The sequence below is a fragment of the Vitis riparia genome, chromosome 18 (genome assembly GCF_004353265.1).
Source record: "Vitis riparia cultivar Riparia Gloire de Montpellier isolate 1030 chromosome 18, EGFV_Vit.rip_1.0, whole genome shotgun sequence".
Classification (NCBI taxonomy): domain Eukaryota; kingdom Viridiplantae; phylum Streptophyta; class Magnoliopsida; order Vitales; family Vitaceae; genus Vitis; species Vitis riparia.
The window spans coordinates 5,928,057-5,950,597 of NC_048448.1; the positions used below are offsets into that span (position 1 = coordinate 5,928,057).

At 35.3% G+C, this 22,541-nt stretch overlaps 1 protein-coding gene across 1 annotated transcript; it reads right to left on the bottom strand.

Annotated features, from left to right (window-relative positions):
* Positions 1-16,315: 16,315 nt before the first annotated feature.
* On the bottom strand, positions 16,316-18,337 carry LOC117905923 (protein ECERIFERUM 2). The gene is made up of 2 exons (XM_034818802.1): positions 17,856-18,337; positions 16,316-17,367 (listed from the first exon to the last, which is right to left on the bottom strand). Exons 1-2 carry the CDS (start codon positions 18,282-18,284, stop codon positions 16,507-16,509), a joined length of 1,290 nt encoding a protein of 429 aa, XP_034674693.1. The 5' UTR covers positions 18,285-18,337; the 3' UTR covers positions 16,316-16,506.
* Positions 18,338-22,541: the final 4,204 nt, after the last annotated feature.

Genomic DNA, 22,541 nt, shown 5'->3' on the forward strand with positions numbered 1-22,541 from the left:
ATTTATTTTTACCTTTTTAATTTCTTTTTTAAATGTTTTAATATTTTTCTATTTCTCTTTATATTAACAAATTTTGAATAAGGAAAATGCAATAGACTCTTAGTTATATCTTTTTTATTTTTTATTTTTCTATTCTAATTTAATTTAATTTAATTTTTATATTTTATTATTGGATAAGTTAAATTTCAAGTAAAAACAAATATATTATATAATTTAAATTTATTTTTAGTTTTATTTTATTTTCCTATTTTATGTTATTATTAATAATATAACATTTAGTAACCTTGTTGAAAGTAATTTATAGAAATTTCATTAAAATTTAATATTAATAATAATAATATTTTTAAAATGTAATTTTCATATATTTGAAAGAGAGAAATAACTGTATTTTGTTTTTGATATTTTTTTCATATATTTTGGAATTTTCATACAATATGTTTTGTTATTATATGAAATAAAAAAATCATGTTGAAATAATTTAAACAGTAATTTAATATTTTCACTTTAAATTGTATTTTAGAAAATAATTTAAAGTTATTTAATGAAATAGCGTGGGTTTAATTTATTTGTTTTTATGATTTTAAAAAATAAATCAATAGAAAATTAAAAACTCAAAGAAAAACAAGTAAAGCACATTGTAGATGATACGACATAGCACATATAATAAATTCATTTTATATAATTTCTATGTTATTTGAGTACTTTTGGCATTACGAGAAAATTGCATCATTTGACTCAATTATCAATATTTGTTAGCCTTTAAGTTGAATACTCGTTATCTTATTTATCTACCCCTAAATCATAATCGGCTCTAAAAATATTTAAAATTTTAAAAATAAATAAAAAGGTATTTGGATTTTAATAAAGTTATATTAAGAATATGTTTGAAAATATTTTCAAAAATAATTCTTAAAAAAAATTAAGAATTACTTTTAAAAATAATTTATAATATCTTTTATTAAAAAAAAGTTTGCTTCGAAATTTATAATGTTTTTAATATCTTTTTTATTTTCAAATTTTTTAAAAAATAATATTTATGTATAATTTTATTTTCATTGTTATATTTATATAATTGTTATTTTTAAAATAATCGTAAAAGAAACATAACAATTAAAATATATTCTCAAAAAATACCATAATCTATTAAAAAAAAATCAACAAACTTTTTTATCTTATGAAATTATCAAACATATTTTCAAATCTAAAAATAAATGAATAAATAAAAGGTTTTTATTTTTAAAAACAAAAAAATATTTAATATTGTAATGAGCCATGATAATTAAGGTGACATATTGATTGATCTACTAGGTTAATCATAAAAATAATTAAAAATTATATGGGTATTGATATTTTTAATGTTGCCAAATGCAGTTGAGTTTTAATAAAGTCATATTAAAAGCCTTAAAACATTTTAAAAAATGATTCTTAAAAAACAATATTTTTAAGAACAATTTTAAAATAATTTTATTTTTATAGAAAAAGTTTGTTTCAAAATTCATAATGTTTTTAACATGTTTTTTTTAATAACATTTATGTATAATTTTAATTTTATTGTCTATATTTATACAATTATATATTAAAATAACTTTAAAAAAACTTAAAACAATTAAAATATATTCTCAAACAAATACCATTTAAAAAAAAAATCTCAACAAAATTTTTTCTTTTCAAAATTATCAAACATATTTTCAAATCTAAAAAAGTAAAAAAAAAAAAATCATCTTATTTCTTCAATTATTTCAAATAATAATGATGGCTTTTTCCATTTGAATATTAGAAAATTGAAAATAATTTTATAATTTTGGCATGCCGTGTCATGATAAATTAATTTTTTATCTTATTCAATGATGGTGACAATTGTACTTTATGCGATCTTCTATTTATGAAGTAAAAGGACACCCTTTAAATATTTGGGAGAATTGTGTTTTACACCTAATTGGACTTGAAAATTGGTCAAAGATCCTTATATCTTTTATATTTAAGCCCAATACCTAATGAAAAAGTGAAAATTAAGTTGAAGGACATTATTTTTCAAAATTTACTGAAATGCCCTTGACAGTAAAAAATGAAAAAAAAAAAAAAAAAAAAAAAAAAACAATGGGCTTCTCATTTCTCTCTCGTTCTCTCTTTCCCTTTCTCTCACATATTAATTGATGGGACCATGTAAATTAATTCCTAGTTAATAAAGTGTCACTATTTCCATCAATTATTTTTCTCTCAAAAAAAATATTGGAAATCAATGATTAAAAATGATTATTACTACATTTTTTAAGTAAATATTTTTTAAACACCTCATAAAATATTTTTTTTTCAAACTAATAAAATATTTAATAAATACTTTTTAAACACCTTAAAAAATAGTATTGTTCTTTTTGATCTATATATATATATATATATATATATGTTATTTTTTATACAAATATCTTTAAAGGTTAGAGACAATTATTTGAATATTTTCTCTATTTTATTGATAATACATAGATATTGTCTTAATATATTGATAATACATAGATATTGTCTTAATATATTGTTTTGTAACATGATCATCTTTTAACTAATGGTGATAATTAATTTTTAATTGAATAATGTATTATAATTTAATAATTTGAAAAATATTAAAATATCCTTTTAAATATGGAATAGATGTGGACTTAACATGGTTTAAATTATTAAAACACGATGTCATCAAGTCAAGCAAATGTATCATAATTTTCTCTTCTTTTTTTTTTCTCATACATGATTTCACAAAAAATGTACTACCTAGATATAGTGATTAATTTTCCTTTATATGAGACGTAAATGTACTAAAAAAAATTGTAAAAACTACTCAAACAAAATATGCAATTACAATTTTGGACGATAAAATTTTAAAATTCAAATTGTAACAATTTTTAAGTGAAGGAATGTGTGGGGGGAAAGTGTCTAATCCTTATGTAACAAGAAAAAAAAATGGTTCAGAATTTATTGAAATATTGTATAGAATGTAGCCTTGTACACCCATTGTACAATTAGTATTTTTGTCTTATACAATTAATACATTTGTCTTGTATGGCGAGTATAACACCTTTGTACAGTAATGCAAATTTCATATACAATTTGTAGATGGCAAGAAAAATAAAGAAGTGATTCAAAATTGATTAAAATATTTCACAAATGGTAACCTTGTACACTTAGTACATTTATATTGTACGGTTAGTGTAATACCATTGTACAATGATGCAATATACCCCTCTTGAGTTATATGTCCACGTAAGTATGTTAATCATATTTCTAATGGTTTGACTGAGAAAATAGAGTGCATGACATAGGTATGTAATCAATGGGTGACAAGGAAAATGAATAAGTAATTAAGAATCGATTAAAATCTTTCACAAATGGTAGCCTTGTACATCATTGTACACTTAGTACATTTCCCTTGTACAATTAGTATAATACCATTATACAATGACGCGATATATATCTCCCAAGTAATGTGTCCACATACGTGTGTTAACCATATTTTTAATGATTTAGCTGAGAAAATGGTGGATGAATCAGGGTTAAATTTTTTTTCTCAAACATCATTACTAAGAGGAAAGTATCGGAATTTTTATGTGAGAGTTAAATAAAGTGCATGATATGAGCATGCAATTCATGGATGACAAGGAAGATAAATGAGTGGTTCAGAATCGATTAAAATATTTTACAAATGATAATCTTTTACACCTCTTGTATATTTAGTGCATTTCTCTTGTACAGTTAACGAATACCTATGTACAATGTTACAAATTAAATATGATTTTAGTAGTTTGATTAAGAAAAAGAGCGGAAAACTTAAATCCAATTTATTTTTGTGAACATATTATATTTTTGTGAAAAAAATATACAATTGACCGATTCATTTATTTAATTGTGAACATATTATATTTTTTATTTTATTATTAAAATAACTAATAGAAAAAATAAAAAAGAATAATCAATAACTAAAATTTAATTCTTTTTATTATTTTCATACAAAAAAATAGTGTTAAACAAGGTATTAAATTTTCATTTTTAAAAATAATTCTCTTTTTTTAATTAAACATATTTAGAAAAAAGGACAATATAGAAAATAAAAATTATTTTTAAAAATAAAAGAAGTAAAAACTAAAAAAATATTTTAAAACCAAATTCAAACATAATGTATACAATTTTTAACTACTGTTTTCATTTAAAATTGGTAAATATACCATTCAACTATTTTATACGAGAAAAATTCAATCTCTATTATACTATGTATTAATATAATCTATTTTTAAATACGAAAACATTTTAATTGGATATTTAAAATAAAAACTCTTCACCCATCCTCTTTCTTTTTTCTTTTCCTTTTTTCAATAAATTTTCAATTAAATCAAATTATTAAGAAAATTTATTAATAAACAAATTTGCAATATTTCATACAACTTATTACCAAAAGTCTATGTTCCAAAAATTATTAAAATAAAGAAGGAAGAAAATTTTAAAAACTTAATTTTTTTTTATTTTATAATAGTAAAAAAATAAACTTTAAAATACTTTTTTTATATAAAAGAAAAAAATAGTAAATATATTTATTTTAAATAGTGTTTTAATCATTAAATTATTTACTTCTAAATGTAAAATATAATTTTTATTCATTTAAATTAATTTGTTTTCAAAAGTATTTTCCAAAATAGTTTTTGAATCATTAATATAATTTTTGTTTAGAAAATAATGTTGATTTTTCAATTATTTTTAAAAGAGTTTAAATAAAACAATAAAAAAAAATTAAATAATGGATAATTTTATGGAAGTGACATATAAAGAACGGTGGTATAAAGACAAAAATGATGGACGTAAGTCAAAAGGGTATTTTTGTTTATTCCTATCTCATATCCTTGTAATCAATCATGAGTGTTTAAAATACTTTTTATTAATTATCAAAGCCAAATGGGTGTAAAGCCCAATTCTCCCTAAATATTTTGTTAATCTTTTTAACCTTATATTTACAAAAATGACAAAGTTTTCACTACTATTTTTTTTAATATTATGTATGTTACAAAGAATGAGAGCTTCTTATGTGATGGGATCATAAGAAAAGTTGGAATAAAATTTGTGACTTTATTTTTTGGAGATTTTTTTATAGAAAGAATAAATTATACTTGATATTTCTTGAAATAAATAAAATTATTTTTTATGAAATTATGAAATTCTCATTTGATATATTTATTGTGTTGCGTTTGTGTTTTTATATAGTTAAAAATGGAAAATAAGTAGTAACTTTCATATAAAATATTGTGAAATAAGACTTATTAACTTAAACAAAATCCTTAAACTTTTTCAAAAACACTTTTAATTAAACAAGTAATAAAACAAATAAAATAAATAAAAATTACAAACTCAATTTTATAGTGGTTCAACAATTCTCGCCTAAGTCTACTCCCCGCGAATTTATTTCGAGCGAGAGTTCAACTAATTTGAAACTTTCAACCCAAACCTTCAAATATTTGCAATTGGATTCATCGACTCCAATGAGCTATACAAATCTCTCATCAAGTTTAATTATAACTTGAAGGTTTAACACTCGGCCTTACTCAAATAAATGAGTGTTTAAGCACACTCAATCTAGTTTTAATAAATGAATAAATATAAAGAAGGTAGGATGAATCGCAAAATGCGCACTAAGAATGAAATTGAAAGTGAATGATTAGTGCAACAAAGAGAGAGAGAGAGATTTAAATGAAAGAAAAAAGATAGGTAGAGAGTTAGATGTAGGTGTCCTCATGGCAGTAATAAATGAATAAGATGACTTTATTTATAAGTTTGCAACCTCATATACCAAAAAATGCACCAATTAGTCTTTTTGCGGTTAAGTTTCAGTTCAAAGTCATTAAACAATTAATGCACAAGAGGCAATCATTAGTCATTTTTAGGGTTTGATCGAGACAAAGATTGCCTCAATTGGGAAAGGTTTTTCCTTGATCAATAACCTTTTTAGAAAAGAAAAAAAAAACTCTTGCACATTTAATTAGCCCTCAATCGGGAAAAGGTAAATGTTTGAATCGGTTCAGTCCATCATTTACTGAATAGACTTTAAAAAGTTCAAAACTTATCTTTTTTAATTAAAAAATCTTCTAATACTTAGACAACACCTTTACATACCTCAAGAGGTATATTTAGAATAATTAGCCTAAAGTTTTTGAAAATACACTTGAGTTTGAATAAAATGTGATATTTCAACCTCGATTTCAAGAAAAATCGTGTATGAAAATGATGTATAATTAAGTAAAAATACTAGATGCACTAAAGTATTCATCTTACATCGAGTTCCTGAACTTTAATGATTTTCATGCACCTTTAACCTTGCTTTCTCTTTTTTTTTTTTTCTTAATTAATACTAAACAATTAGCACACTTAACCATGAGTTGTTATCATTTATATGTAATTAGGAGAATAATTGAGCTGATAAAATATACTAATTATTACATAAAATATATGAATAAAATTTAAAATATTAAGTTAGTATCTTAACTTTATAAAATTATTTGTAAAAATCATTTCAGTATCTAATAATGATTATGCTTTATATGGTAATTATTAGCATTTTATGTTTTTAAAAATAGAAAACAATAAATGTATTCCAAAACACACTTTAATCCCTTAAATGTTGTTTGGATGCAATTTTTATTTTTTATTTTTTAAAAATAACAATAATAATAAGTCTTGTATAAAATACAGTCATGACACTTTAGTCTCATATATATTGTTTGGATGCATTTCTTATTTATTTTTAACTAAAAATAATAGTAACTCTTGTATAAAATACAATAATTTTAAAAGACTCGATTTAATTTGAAATTACCATGTTCTAGAATGTTACTATTAAAAATATAATATTTAAAAAAAAATAAAAATGAGATGTTTAAGTTTAAGACTTCTGTATAAAATTTTGTACTTTTTATATATGAATTATCCTACTTCAAAAGTTAGATAATTAGTTTATTGATAAACTGATAATCTTGACAAATATGTGTTGCCATGTGCAAAAAAGTAGTCCAACATAAAAATCAAATTAAATCAAGTTGGTATATAATATTCAATCAATTTAATATTTGATTGCTTTTGCTATCGGCAACATTGTTTTGTATATTACGAGCATTGTCTTCAAAACATGGCGAAGACATCATTTTGTAAAAATTAATATCAATAACCTTTTTTCTTTTTCTTTTTTAAGAATAGTAAGTAGGAAAGGTGAAATCTATTCTCCTCGAATGGAAGATTTCTACTTAACCAAGTATTTTGGTCATAACTATGTTGTCCAAAAAAAATGTAAAAATGTTTCCTCTCATCATTTTTGGCAGTGAATGACTATTTATATCCTTGAAGATCTAATATGATTTGGCTAAAAAGATGCTGAGATGATTTAATAAGCGTAACAAGTCCAAAAAAAAAAAAAAAAACTCTTTCATATATATGTCTTTTAAGTCATGTGTGAATGAACAAACTTTGTATTGATTTAAAATTGATTATTAATTGCAGTGGTATTGTTACATATATTTTAAAAACCTCTTAAATATTTGTCAAAAGATTATGACTCATTCTTTTTTAAACTATACTAGAAAGAAACGACTCTATAAGAAATGTCCATACGGTATATACTATGTTAACACCAAATATCACATTAAAAATGTCACATTTCATGGTTCTAAAAACTCATGAAATAACAAATATGTATTATCGATTGATAACTAGTATAGTACTGCATGATATGACTTTGGTTTCCTTCATCATCTTTAATTCATTCAACAAGTTTTTTTTTTTTTTTTCATTTGAGAGATGTCGAAAAACATTGATGTCATGAACTAAGAGGATAATTTAATTTTGCCATAGTAGAAGATTTGCGATATTGAACTTTACTTAAATGAAACTAGAAAAAGCACTTATGAAAAGTTTAAATGTTGAGGTTAATTTTTGTTAAGTATAAGATATAGTTTCTAAGAGTAAGTCGAGACTTTTATAACATTCGACCACAGAGAAGGCTCAAGTTTAAGTCTATTCTCCTAACTCTACTATCATAAAAAGTCTTATAATTTGATAATGAAAACGTTTTAATTTTATTGTTTTTTAAAAATAATAAACATTCTAAAATTAAGAAAAATAAATATTATTTATTAAGAAATTGTTCTTACTCTAGGTATTTTTTATTATTTTCATTCCATGCCATCTTTTATCCTTTCTCGTAATAAAAATACCTATCGATTTTGTTACTAATCTAGTGTCAGCCCCTTAGCCACTTGACCCGAATAGGGAGGAGAAGGCTCATGGGTAGGCCTTGCACCCATGAGAACCTGGACAGGGAAGCAAGGAGGGTCTAGAGGGTTAGTGGTTTAAACCCCAGAAGACAAGTGAGAAGGCAGAAGTCAAGTCTGACAAGCACCGCGCGCGCACCACGGGCGAGCCAGACGCGCACCGCGGGCGAGCCAGACGCGCACCGCGCGCGCACCACGGGCGAGCCAGACGCGCACCGCGGGCGAGCCAGACGTGCACCGCGCGCGCACCACGGGCGAGTCAGACACGCACCGCGCGCGCGCCGCGGGCGAGCCAGACGAGCACCGCGCGCGCACCGCGGGCGAGCCAGACGCGCACCGCGCGCGCACCAAGGGCGAGCCAGGCGCGCACCAGACACTTGTGGGCTACGAAGTGGGTGCAGATGGGGGTCGAGGGTTAATATTGGAAATTATTTTATTTATTAAATAATTCCATTATGTCTCCTCAGACATTTTGATGTCTCCTGGAGAAACTTTGAAAACGGCCCGTATTGCTCTTTAAGGGGGGGTAGGTGACTCAAGGGGGCGCCGAGGGGGATCTTGAGCGCACCAAGGGGGCACCATGGCACGGCCTTGGGCGTGCCTAGGACACACGGAAGGCACTCGAGCGCACACCCACATGGGCTCAACGACATGTGAGGGTGCACCCCGTGGCCGCAACGGCACGGGGCCAAGTGCAGCCTACCTCCTCCCCGCGCAGGCACGAGGGCGCCTAATCCTTGTGCGGTGAGCCAGCTGAGCAAGCCATGGGCGCAACGCCATGGTCTAGTGGGGCAGCAGCTGACTCGCAACATGACATGCCAACTCACAGCACAGGGGCGCAATGCCCTGTGCACCAAGACGGGATCAGCCATGGGCGCAATGCCATGGCTCGTTGCATTGAAGCACCAGACCTGGTCAAGCTGGTCCGCGCATGCTGCCTAGTTCAAAGAGCCTTGATCAAGGCACGTTGGTGAAGCACTCGGTCACAAGCGGCACCTTTGGGGGAAGGCAGCAGCTTGTTAGGAGGACTCACCAGCAGCTGAGGAGATGGGCTCGAGACAAGGTAGCTGGTCAGCTAGTCAGTGGCAGCTAGCTGGAGCAGCAGGGGACCAGGTCAACAAGCAGCAGTTGCTGAGGTGCTGAAGGCTTGATGCATGAAGGTGGTCCACGAGCAGGCCACGACCTGGAGGATGGGTGGTTGTGCAAGGCGGTTCAGGGCGGTTCCAACCAGTTGCATAACCACCCAAATTGGCTCCAAGCTTGAATTTTGAAATTCAAAATGTAACTGCAGCAGTGTCTCTTTTAAAAGGGCACCTGCATCCTTGAGACGGGCAGAGAGAGGGAAGGAGAGAATTGTGAGTTTGGGTTCTCTGAAAGCTTAGGGGTGTAAGCTTGCTCTCTGACTCAGGGAGAACAATTTTGTAATCTTGTAATTAAGAGTTAATACAAGTTGGGAAGGTTCCCGTATCTCTGTTGTCCCTGTTGTGGTTCTTTGCTGTTGCCTAGTTCCTCATTTGTTTGCTTGGGGTTGCTTTGGGTTCAAAGCGTGCTGGGAAGGAAGGTTGGCTAAGGACGGACCTTAGCACCGCACATCCAAGGTGAAAAATTTAGGCCAAAATCGAGGGTGTGACAATTGGTATCAGAGCCCGCACCAGAGATGGCTGGTGGTAGTGCAATGGAGGCCCTACGGGAAAGAATGGCTCGGATTGAAGAAATTTTGGGAGAATGGCCAGGTGAGGAAGGCTCTGTGGCTTCGTGGGCAGAAAACGCCATGGGGGAAATTCATGTGCAGAGGAATATGCTGGAATCCCATGATGGTTTCTTTGAAGAGAAACTTGGTGGGTTGAAGGCCGAGATGCAGTCCCTGATGGATGGTTTCAAGGGAACCCTGCAGTCATACGGAGAAGACATGGCCGTCCTTAAAAAGGCCGTGTTGCAGGGATCCTCTTCAAGCCCTGAAGCCCCTTCTTCCAAGGTTCGTGTTCCAGAGCCTAAGGGCTTCAACGGCAACAGAAACGCAAAGGAGTTGGAGAACTTCCTGTGGGACATGGAGCAGTTCTTCAAAGCTGCTCGTGTTCCTGATGGTGAGAAGGTGTCCATCACCAGTATGTATTTGGCTGGTGATGCCAAGTTATGGTGGCGGACCAGGATGGAGGATGATGCAGAGTCTGGGAGGCCCCAAATCACCACTTGGGAGACTCTGAAGAAGGAACTGAAAGATCAGTTCCTCCCCACCAACACTGCTTGGGTGGCCCGGGAAGCCTTAAAACGGCTCAGACACACCGGATCCGTGAGGGAATACGTCAAGGAGTTCAGTTCCTTGATGCTGGACATAAAGAACATGTCAGAGGAGGACAAGCTCTTTAATTTCATGTCAGGCTTGCAAGGATGGGCTCAGACGGAACTAAGGAGGCAAGGTGTTCGTGATCTCCCTGCTGCCATGGCTGCAGCAGACTGCCTGGTGGACTACAAGATGAGCGGCTCCATCTCCACCACGCAGAGACCCAAGTCTGAGGGAGGCAAGAAGGCTAAGGCTGAAGGCAAGACTTCTAAGAAGTCTGAGTGGAAGAAACAAGGCAAGAAACCTGCTGCAGGGGGAAAACCAGTGGCGAAGACCACTAAGGTTGTGCAGCAGACCACCCGAACGATGGGATGTTTCATCTGCAATGGCCCTCACCGAGCCAAGGATTGCCCCAAGAGAGAAAAACTCTCTGCTCTTGTGACTGCAGACGACAGGGAAGACACTGACCCAGAGACACCTCCTAGAGTCAATCCGTTGCAGCTCCTGAACGTGATTCATGGTGAGACCCCTGTCCAGAAATCTCTTATGCATATTCATGCAATTGTGAATGGGGTGCAGGTGAAAGCCTTAGTGGACAGTGGTGCCACTCACAATTTTGTGGCCACCAAAGAGGCAGTAAGGTTGGGACTGAAGCTGGAGGAAGACACCAGTCGGATCAAAGCAGTAAATAGTAAAGCTCAGAAGATCCAAGGGGTAGCAAAGAACGTCCCAATGCAAATTGGTGACTGGAAAGGTATGTGCAACCTACTTTGTGTACCCTTGGATGACTTTGATTTGATCCTTGGTGTGGACTTTCTGTTGAGGGCTAAGGTGGCCCTGATTCCTCATCTTGGCGGATTGATGGTGTTGGAAGAGAAACAGCCCTGCTTTGTGCAGGCTTTGAAGGCAAAAGATGGTGGCAAGAGCCAACCCGAGATGCTGTCTGCCATCCAGTTGAAAAAGGGACTAAAGAGGGGCCAAGAGACCTATGTTGCAGCCCTGATTGAGATCAAGGAGGGACAGTCAGTGGAAGTCCCTAACTCAGTGGTCAAAATCCTCAAGGAGTTCAAAGACGTGATGCCTGCAGAACTCCCCAAGGAGTTGCCTCCCCGGCGACCTATTGACCACAAGATCGAGTTGCTGCCTGGAACAAAGGCCCCTGCTCAAGCCCCTTATCGGATGCCTCCTGCAGAGTTGCTGGAGTTGCGAAAACAGTTGAAGGAATTGTTGGATGCAGGTCTGATCCAACCTTCAAGGGCTCCCTATGGTGCACCTGTGCTATTCCAGAAGAAGCATGATGGCTCACTCCGCATGTGTGTGGACTACAGAGCCCTCAATAAGGTGACCATCAAGAACAAGTACCCGATCCCCTTGGCTGCTGAGCTGTTTGACAGATTGTCAAAAGCCTCCTACTTCACCAAGCTGGATTTGAGATCGGGCTACTGGCAGGTTCGAATTGCAGCAGGAGACGAGGCAAAGACCACTTGTGTAACTCGGTATGGATCATACGAGTTTCTGGTAATGCCCTTTGGATTAACTAATGCCCCTGCTACATTCTGTAACCTAATGAATGATGTTCTATTTGACTACTTAGATGCATTTGTGGTAGTGTATCTAGATGACATAGTGGTTTACAGTAAGTCTCTAATAGAACATGAGAAGCACTTGAGATTGGTGTTTCAGAGATTGAGGGAGAACCGGCTTTATGTAAAGCCAGAAAAGTGCGAGTTTGCTCAGGAGGAGATTACCTTTCTTGGGCACAAGATCAGTGCAGGCCTGATCAAGATGGACAAGGGCAAGGTGCAGGCTATAATGGAGTGGTCAGCCCCTACCAAAGTGACTGAGCTGCGGTCCTTCCTTGGCTTGGCCAACTATTACAGAAGGTTCATCAAGGGGTATTCAAAGGTGGTGTCTCCCCTTACTGACCTGCTGAAGAAGGACAACCAGTGGAATTGGAGCCTTCAGTGTCAGACAGCCTTTGAAGGCTTGAAGAAGGCCATCTCCACTGAGCCCGTGCTGCGTTTACCTGACTTGGACTTACCCTTTGAAGTCCAGACAGATGCCTCGGATAGGGCTTTGGGAGGAGTCTTGGTGCAGGAAGGGCACCCTGTGGCATTTGAAAGCCGGAAGCTGAACAATGCTGAGCAGAGGTACTCCACCCATGAGAAGGAGATGACGGCTGTGGTTCACTGCCTGCAGCAGTGGAGACACTATTTGTTGGGAAGCATCTTCACAGTGGTCACTGACAATGTGGCCAACACCTTCTTCAAGACCCAGAAGAAGTTAAGCCCCAGACAAGCACGATGGCAAGAGTTCCTGGCCGACTTCAAGTTTGAGTGGCTGCATCGACCAGGAAGGCATAACACAGTGGCTGATGCCTTGAGTAGGAAGGAGGTGATTGCCTACATCACTGCCCTCTCAGAAGTCATCTCTGACTTCAATGAGAAAATCAAGCAGGCTGCAGAGCATGATCCTTCTTATGATAAGCTGAGACAGCAAGTCAAGGAAGGCGTGATCAGAAGGTATTGGCTAGAGGGAGACCTCCTTGTGGCTAAAGGAGGAAGATGGTATGTTCCTGTGGGCAACCTAAGAAAGGAACTACTTCGGGAAACCCATGATGCAAGGTGGGCAGGCCATCCCGGTGAAGAGAGGACTCTAGCACTGCTAGCTAGATCCTACTACTGGCCTAAGATGGGCGAAGATGTGGAAGCATATGTGAAGTCTTGCTTGGTCTGTCAGATGGACAAGACTGAAAGAAGAAAGGCTGCTGGGTTGCTGCAGCCCCTTCCCGTTCCAGAGAAACCTTGGGAGAATATTTCTATGGACTTCATCACTGGATTTCCAAAGGTTCGTGATTTTAAATCTATCTTTGTTGTTGTAGATAGATTTTCCAAGTATGCTGTTTTTATACCTGCTCCTGATGCTTGCCCTGCGGAGGAGGCGGCTAAGTTGTTCTTCAGCAATGTTGTCAAACATTTTGGACTGCCTAAAGACATAGTCAGTGATCGAGACGCAAGATTCACAGGTCGGTTTTGGGTTGAGCTGTTCAGACTCTTGGGTTCGGAGTTGAAGTTTTCCACAGCCAACCACCCTCAGACTGATGGGCAGACTGAGAGAATCAATGCCTTGTTGGAAGAGTACCTAAGGCATTATGTGACAGCGACTCAGAAGAATTGGGTGGATTTGATGGACACTGCCCAGTTGTGCTACAACTTGCAGAGGAGCTCAGCAACAGGGATGAGTCCCTTTGAGCTGGCTATTGGGGTACAGCCACGGATGCCTTTGGAGGTGGCTAAGCAGAGGACTGGAGGTAATAACCCTGCAGCTTACAAGATGGCTCAATCCCGGCAGGAGATGTTTGATGAAGCCCGGGACAGTCTAGAGAAGGCAGCTAGACGCATGAAGAAGTATGCAGATCGGAATCGGAGACCCTTAGAATTTCAGGTTGGGGACAAGGTCCTCCTGAAATTGACTCCTCAGATCTGGAAGAAGATCAGTAGCAAGACAAGACAGAGGGGTTTGATTCCTAAGTATGATGGACCCTTCGAGGTGATCAAACGAGTTGGGCAGGTGGCCTATAGGTTGCAGCTACCTGAGAGGCTAAAGCTTCACCCAACATTCCATGTGAGTTTTCTGAAGCCTTACCATGAAGACTTGGATGCTGAGAGGGTGCAGACCAGACGGGCACCTCCCTTGGTCATGAAGCAATTTGATCGTGAGATAGAGACAATCCTGGATCATAGGACCATGGGACATAGCAGAAAGAATCGGCGAACCGATTTCTTGGTTCAGTGGAAGGGCACTTCAGAAGCAGATGCTACATGGGAAAGAGATGTTACTCTATGGCAATTTGAGAAGGAGGTACAGGCCTACTGGCAGTCTAAGTCGACGAGGGCGTCGACTTCAGCAGGCGGGGGTGGGTTTGTCAGCCCCTTAGCCACTTGACCCGAATAGGGAGGAGAAGGCTCATGGGTAGGCCTTGCACCCATGAGAACCTGGACAGGGAAGCAAGGAGGGTCTAGAGGGTTAGTGGTTTAAACCCCAGAAGACAAGTGAGAAGGCAGAAGTCAAGTCTGACAAGCACCGCGCGCGCACCACGGGCGAGCCAGACGCGCACCGCGGGCGAGCCAGACGCGCACCGCGCGCGCACCACGGCGAGCCAGACGCGCACCGCGGGCGAGCCAGACGTGCACCGCGCGCGCACCACGGGCGAGTCAGACACGCACCGCGCGCGCGCCGCGGGCGAGCCAGACGAGCACCGCGCGCGCACCGCGGGCGAGCCAGACGCGCACCGCGCGCGCACCAAGGGCGAGCCAGGCGCGCACCAGACACTTGTGGGCTACGAAGTGGGTGCAGATGGGGGTCGAGGGTTAATATTGGAAATTATTTTATTTATTAAATAATTCCATTATGTCTCCTCAGACATTTTGATGTCTCCTGGAGAAACTTTGAAAACGGCCCGTATTGCTCTTTAAGGGGGGGGGTAGGTGACTCAAGGGGGCGCCGAGGGGGATCTTGAGCGCACCAAGGGGGCACCATGGCACGGCCTTGGGCGTGCCTAGGACACACGGAAGGCACTCGAGCGCACACCCACATGGGCTCAACGACATGTGAGGGTGCACCCCGTGGCCGCAACGGCACGGGGCCAAGTGCAGCCTACCTCCTCCCCGCGCAGGCACGAGGGCGCCTAATCCTTGTGCGGTGAGCCAGCTGAGCAAGCCATGGGCGCAACGCCATGGTCTAGTGGGGCAGCAGCTGACTCGCAACATGACATGCCAACTCACAGCACAGGGGCGCAATGCCCTGTGCACCAAGACGGGATCAGCCATGGGCGCAATGCCATGGCTCGTTGCATTGAAGCACCAGACCTGGTCAAGCTGGTCCGCGCATGCTGCCTAGTTCAAAGAGCCTTGATCAAGGCACGTTGGTGAAGCACTCGGTCACAAGCGGCACCTTTGGGGGAAGGCAGCAGCTTGTTAGGAGGACTCACCAGCAGCTGAGGAGATGGGCTCGAGACAAGGTAGCTGGTCAGCTAGTCAGTGGCAGCTAGCTGGAGCAGCAGGGGACCAGGTCAACAAGCAGCAGTTGCTGAGGTGCTGAAGGCTTGATGCATGAAGGTGGTCCACGAGCAGGCCACGACCTGGAGGATGGGTGGTTGTGCAAGGCGGTTCAGGGCGGTTCCAGCCAGTTGCATAACCACCCAAATTGGCTCCAAGCTTGAATTTTGAAATTCAAAATGTAACTGCAGCAGTGTCTCTTTTAAAAGGGCACCTGCATCCTTGAGACGGGCAGAGAGAGGGAAGGAGAGAATTGTGAGTTTGGGTTCTCTGAAAGCTTAGGGGTGTAAGCTTGCTCTCTGACTCAGGGAGAACAATTTTGTAATCTTGTAATTAAGAGTTAATACAAGTTGGGAAGGTTCCCGTATCTCTGTTGTCCCTGTTGTGGTTCTTTGCTGTTGCCTAGTTCCTCATTTGTTTGCTTGGGGTTGCTTTGGGTTCAAAGCGTGCTGGGAAGGAAGGTTGGCTAAGGACGGACCTTAGCACCGCACATCCAAGGTGAAAAATTTAGGCCAAAATCGAGGGTGTGACATCTAGCATATATGTTTTTTTGTATTCAATAAGACCCAAATCACACATACATGGATTTTTTATATGATTTGTTTTTCTTATTGTTTCCAGCCATCCAAACAGAGTGTAATATTGCATAAATGTTCTTTTCTTTGGTTTCCATCGATGTATACGCATCATTTATAATCAAACCATCCTTCCAAATTATTCACGAAGAATCAGAAGAAACAAAACCGGTGAAAGTTATTCCGGCAACAGACATCTTACGAATTCCTTCCCACACTATAAAAAGCAAGTAATTTTTTTTCCTTTCAATCAACATCCTATATTCCTATCATATCCCAACACTATAGAATACACCCACAAATTATCAAGCAATACCCCATTCATCTTTCAGTTCACGCCTCAGCCCTGCAAGTTGTTTTTCCGGTAGTATCGCCGTCACCGTTCTCCCGCCGTCACCGTCCTGGGCGGGAAGGACCAGGAAAGCCCCTTCATCACCGACCCCACCGATGCTATAACTCGCCCAAACTGGCTTATGTCCCTGAATCTCCAGTCCAAAAAGCTTCACCTCCTCAAGATTTACAAACGTCAAATTCGCACCATACACTACAAAATCCGACTTCCCATCGTCCCCACCCACTGTTTCTTCAATCATGCCATTCTCACACACCGTCTTCTCAGCAATCAGCTTGGCCAAGTCGGAGACATCCGCCTCAGCAACACCGATATCCGCCTCGACTCTGCTTACCACCATGGCATTTTTTAGAATCTCACCATCACCCCTTTCGCCATAACTATTTCTACACACAGTCACGATCTTTGGCTCCGACTCTCCCTGGATTTTTGCTAGAGTTTTCCACATAATGGCGGATAGAAGCTGGAAGGGCTGGGACTGGGCGTGTGGTCCAGAGTGGGCTGAAAGTAAACGCTTGAGCTGGTCGAGAGTGACATGAAAACAACGGGTCCCCATTCTAGGATGATTGGATCCGGGGAGAAGCCAATGGTCCCCAAGTGGGTGGGTCATTTTGAGGGAGAAGGGCTTCTGGGAAAGCTTCTGGTGGAATTGGGGTTTCGGGGAAGTGGGATTAGTACCGAGAGAGCGAGGCGGGGCGTGACCAGCCATGATGCTGCCCCACATGTTGATGAAATCTGAAGCTGATACCACGTCTCCCAGGACATGAGCCCAGCTGAGTCCCACTGACATCGCCCCACATTTGAACCAGGTCAACTGCATCCAGCAGCCAAACAATATTTAGTACTAAAAAAAACAAAACTATAGTCAGTGCCATTTTTTAGGTTTTGACTGAATCCACCATTTCAAAATTCATCAAAATACTTTCCCTTTCCTTTTTATATAATATTTTCATTTACCATTCATTTGATTCAAAATAAATGATATAATAAAATTTTAAATTAATTAAAGCTAATTATATTTAGCTAAAACTTTACAAAGATGAGAGAAATTAACTTATATATAAAATAAAATTAATTGACTAAAAGATATGAAATAATCCATATATTTATAAATTTAATATTTTTTTACGTATTTTTTAAGAATTATTTATTTTTAATACAAATATTCTTAATCATATTTATATCTGTGTTTTAAAATAAAGGATTATTTTTATAAAAAAAATAATAAAGATATTTTTATCAAAGGCTGAAAAAATGAGGGTATTTTATTGACCTTTTATTCAAATAAAGGGTATAAAATACCTGAATGAAAACTAGAGGAGAAAAGGCCAGATCAGGACCAAGAACTTGATCATAAGTAAGGCAATTATGAATATCATGGTCCTCCATCGCCATCCACTCATCTACGCTCTTGTCACACTGAGCTTCCACGATCCGTACGCCTCCGTCGTTGCACCTTATCATCGGCCGTCCACTCTCCGACCGCCGAATCCTCCCGGAGGTGGGGTAATACAGCTTCAGCCACTCGAACATGGGCTCCTTCAAGTCGGAGATGGTGAGACCCTCGACAGCTTCCCTCCTAAAGAAGTAAACCCCCTTCAGATAATGAAGCTTCATCGCCAAGTCCATGTTGCTCAGCCCATGCACCTTATCCTCTCCCGTCACCGTGGCCGGCACCACGGACGACAGCCTGAAGCCGTAAACAGAGCCCTCGCCGCCGTCAGACACCATTTCCTTAAAGAATTTATGAAGCTAAGATGGAGGTTGAGAAGAAGATACTTGGGGTTTAATAGAGGGAAAAAGAGAGGTCGAATTAATGAAGGTTGGCGGTGGGTGAATGGAGCCATACAGATGAATGAGCGTTTTAATGGAAGTGCATAAGTCTCGGCTGTCAACCCAATGGCTCAGAATCAACCAATGCCTTTTAAACACGTGCTTGATTGGCAAAATGGCTACGTCAACTCACATGTACACTTAGCCGGCTTTCATCTCATGCAAATAAGAAAAATCTTTGCTTGCACCTTTTCGAGTGGATTTGGTAACCATCTTATTAAACGTTTACAATATTTTTAACTATAAAAAAATTTAAGTATTAAAAATATTAAAAACGTTTTTTTATATTATTATTAAACGGGCTATTAATCTTCTATGCCTGCAAAATTATCTTCTTTGATTGCCTTTTAGGTTCAATTGTTTTTAGTAACAAAATTCAATTAAGGAATTCAAATATAAAAATAGTTTTATGGGGTTTCTCTCAATAAAAATATCCCATATTTATACTAAATTCAAAAAGAAAAATTAAATATTATTCATATTTTCAAAATTTATTCTAAAAAATGATCTTGTTTTTTAAACAAATTTTCATAAACCCATTTGCACCCATTTGCTTTTGAAAGTTTACCAAATGTATTTTTTTTCTAAATTTTAAAACAATAATATATAACTATTTTAAAAAGGAGTTTTCAATTGTTACTATAATTATGGGAAGTAATTTTTTTAAATAGTTTTAAAAAATAATTTTTTACAACCACTTTTAAAAATTATTCTTTAATGTTTTGTAAAATAAAAATCTATTTGAGAACTTGAAACATTTTTAACATGTTTTCAATTTTTTAGATATGTTTTAAAAATAATTTTTATATCTGATCTTTACTCTGATTATTCTTTATATTTGTATAATTCTTTTTTAAAATAAATAAAAACAACCAAAAGATGTTATTTAAAAATAATTTAAGTTCTATTTGACAAATGCTTTCTAAAATAGTTTTATATTATCTAAAACAAAAAACACGTTTAGAAATTAAAAAAAAAATGTTTTTCATTTTTTATTTTTAAAAACAAAAAATAGGGTATTTTGTTTTTAGAGAACATCTTTTAATTGTTTTAAATAGTTTTCGTTTGATTTTTTATTTATTTTTAAACAATTATGCAAACGTAGAATAATTAAAAATAAAATGTTAGATATAAAAATCATTTTTAAAACATATTTACAAACATAATAAAACAAGTTAAATTAGTTTTAAAAAATCCATAAATTTTTTATTTTTTGAGTTTACGTTTGAATTTTATAAAATTGGTTTTTTTTTCCTAATTTATTTATTTTTTCAATCTCATAATTTTCTCATGAAGCATAGATCGAGTCACATTTGGATTGAAGTTGAAGGCAAAACCTGTAACTCAAAAACTAACTTCAAATAGAAACTAAAAAAGAAAATGAAAAATAATATTTTTATAATTTTTACATTAACATTTTTGAGAAACATTCCACCACTACTTTAGCAATACTCCACCAAAATCAGGGCATATAAATGTTGAAATTTTCAAAAAATCAATTACTTTCTCTCTATATCCTCATGCCTTTTTTATTTTGATAATTTTTGTAATCAATCAAATCCTTAAAAAACCAAATAACTGCCAATAAATATTAATCTTATAATTAGAGTCCATTTCACATAAAATAATAAATGGAAACATTCATAAGAAAAATCTCTATTGTTAAGACCCATAAGGGAAATAAAAAAATAAAAAAAATAAAAAAATTGAAGGAGAATGTGAAAAAGATTGGTTTGTAGGTCTAAATGTTTTTACATCAAATAAGTATTTCGAAATTTTGTTGAATTTAAAAATAATATTTTTGAATTCTCCAAAGGCAATCTAAAAATAATTTTACCAAAATCCTGTATTTTTAAGACATGCAATTAAATTTAGGGAAATACGGGGTTTGCCTCACAGATTTAAAAATATATAAAAAAAAAACTTCAAAAATAAAAAATCGGTTTTATCTTCATCGATTTAAAAATAATTTAAAATACATATATTTTTTCATTAATTATTTATATAATATGTGATACAAATTGTTATGAACAAATTTTATAAGATGGTCAAGTGATAAATAAAATTCTTTATAATCTTCTAGTTAATAATAATTTTACATTTTACATTGTATAAATCCCTCTGTATTCTTATATTTTTTCAAATAAAATTAAATAAGATTTTTGTTAATTGAAATCAATAATAAAGTAATAAATTTTTAAAAACCCAGAAGCTTTCGATAGTATAGTATTATAGTAAAAAATGCTAATATTGAGGAAGATAAATACAATAGTAGTCAATATAAGTATTGTAGTTTTAATTTTTTAATTTTATTGTATTGTTTAATATTTCCAAGGATGTTTGTTTTTAAATAAAAACATATATAAATCTAGTCTCATGATTAAAAAAATACCAAAATTAAAAGGGAGATCGATTATTTACAATTAAGTGTTTGATCGTTTACTTGCTAATTGGTGTTATCAACATAGCAAATAAAAAAGTTATTTTAATAAATAATTATCTGAATAATGAAAAATATTTTTAAATGATAAAAATATAAAAGGCTATTTTGTAAAATTATGAAATGTGGCCTAATATAGTTTCACTCTTCGTACTTTGTTCTGTTTTGAGTAATTTTATGAAGTGTAAGGCATATGAACTCATATGTTCTTTCTTTTTCTAGAAATGAAAGATACAAAAATATCTTCTTAATCCCAGAAAAGCAGTGAGATTGTATGGTATTGGATGTGTCTTCCACAAATGGTAGAAATAAATCAAATTTCATTAAATGTCGCCAAGACTTGTCATTGTTGTGTGCTTATGGCTCATTTCATTAAAAGTTTCACCAAACGCTCTTAAGTTAGACTAATCACAATTCTGATTATAATTACTGAATTACCCTTCCCGTATTCCACCACCTAACAACAACCCACAGCCACGCCCGTCCTCCTTTTTCAATTCTTCGTAAGGGTAAATCTGCCAACTCGCTCTCTTCATAAGCCATAGAAGGGATCAAGGGACCAGGGAGCGGCATTTAATTCGTGATGCCTAGGTGGTTGCACGGTTGCACCCACGTCCTAACTACTTCAATTTCCGTTACCCCCTTTGGTTCCTTGTTATAATCATAAACCAAACACGGTCATAATTATCGTAGTCGTAGTCGACATCGAAATAATTTGAACCAACGATCGGAGAAATCCATCGGTCTTCTTTTGATTTTATTCGTATGGTACGATATTTGGACTGTAACGGACATATCGAAGGACAAAAGCTGTTCATAAATTTAATGACGACGATTTTGGGTGGGATTGAATTTATGAAATTCATGTGTACCGAGTTGAACGGGTGCAGTTAACTCAGCCGCTCCAAGCGTGAAGCTCATAAAAAGGCCCAAAGTATTCATATTTGTGATAAATGTGTGTAGCACGGAAGAATAGGCATCGAATTCATTCCAAATGAGACTTAGATGGTGTTTGTTTTTTTGGCTTTTTACTGAAAATAATTTAATTTTAGAATTTAAGTTGTTTGTTTTTCCATTTTTTCATGACTTATTATAAACTTTTTACTAAATAGAAAAAGTCAAAATATATAATTTTTTCTAAATAGAAAAATAACATATTGATTTTTTTTACTTTTTAATATTTAATATAAATAAAATACTACAAAAACAAACAACATAATATTTAACACTATTAAGTATTAAAGTTCTATTTAGAATTAAGTAAAAAAACAAACACCACCTTAGATTTATTTTCTAACATTTTGATTTCTATAATTTTATTTATATTACCCATGAAAGAGCCTGCGTTTTATTAAAATTTTGACTATTTTACCTAAAAAAATGAAACAATATATATATATTTTTATTATGATATTTGGAATTAGTCTATTTATTAGGAAGGGGTTACCAAATCGTCAATTTAGATATATTTTTTATTTTATGTTATTTAAATAAATAGCTTTTATATAAAGATATAATATATTAGACAAAAAGGATATTCTTATATTTTAGATAACTGCTTTAAAGTATTTTAAATTTTAAATTTTGGGATGATAAAAATCATTCAAGGTATGTTTTTTAAATCATCTTAAAAAATGATTATATTTTATGGATAACCGATTAATATGAATAAAATAACCGTAGAATTATAAATCTAACCTCTCACTTTTTTTTAT

Coding starts and splice junctions, on each gene's coding strand:
- LOC117905923 (XM_034818802.1), bottom strand. CDS start 18,284: ATGGTGTCTGACGGCGGCGAGGGCTCTGTTTACGGCTTCAGGCTGTCG. Junction 17,368..17,855: donor CTCCTCTAGTTTTCATTCAG/GTATTTTATACC, acceptor TGCTGGATGCAG/TTGACCTGGTTCAAATGTGG.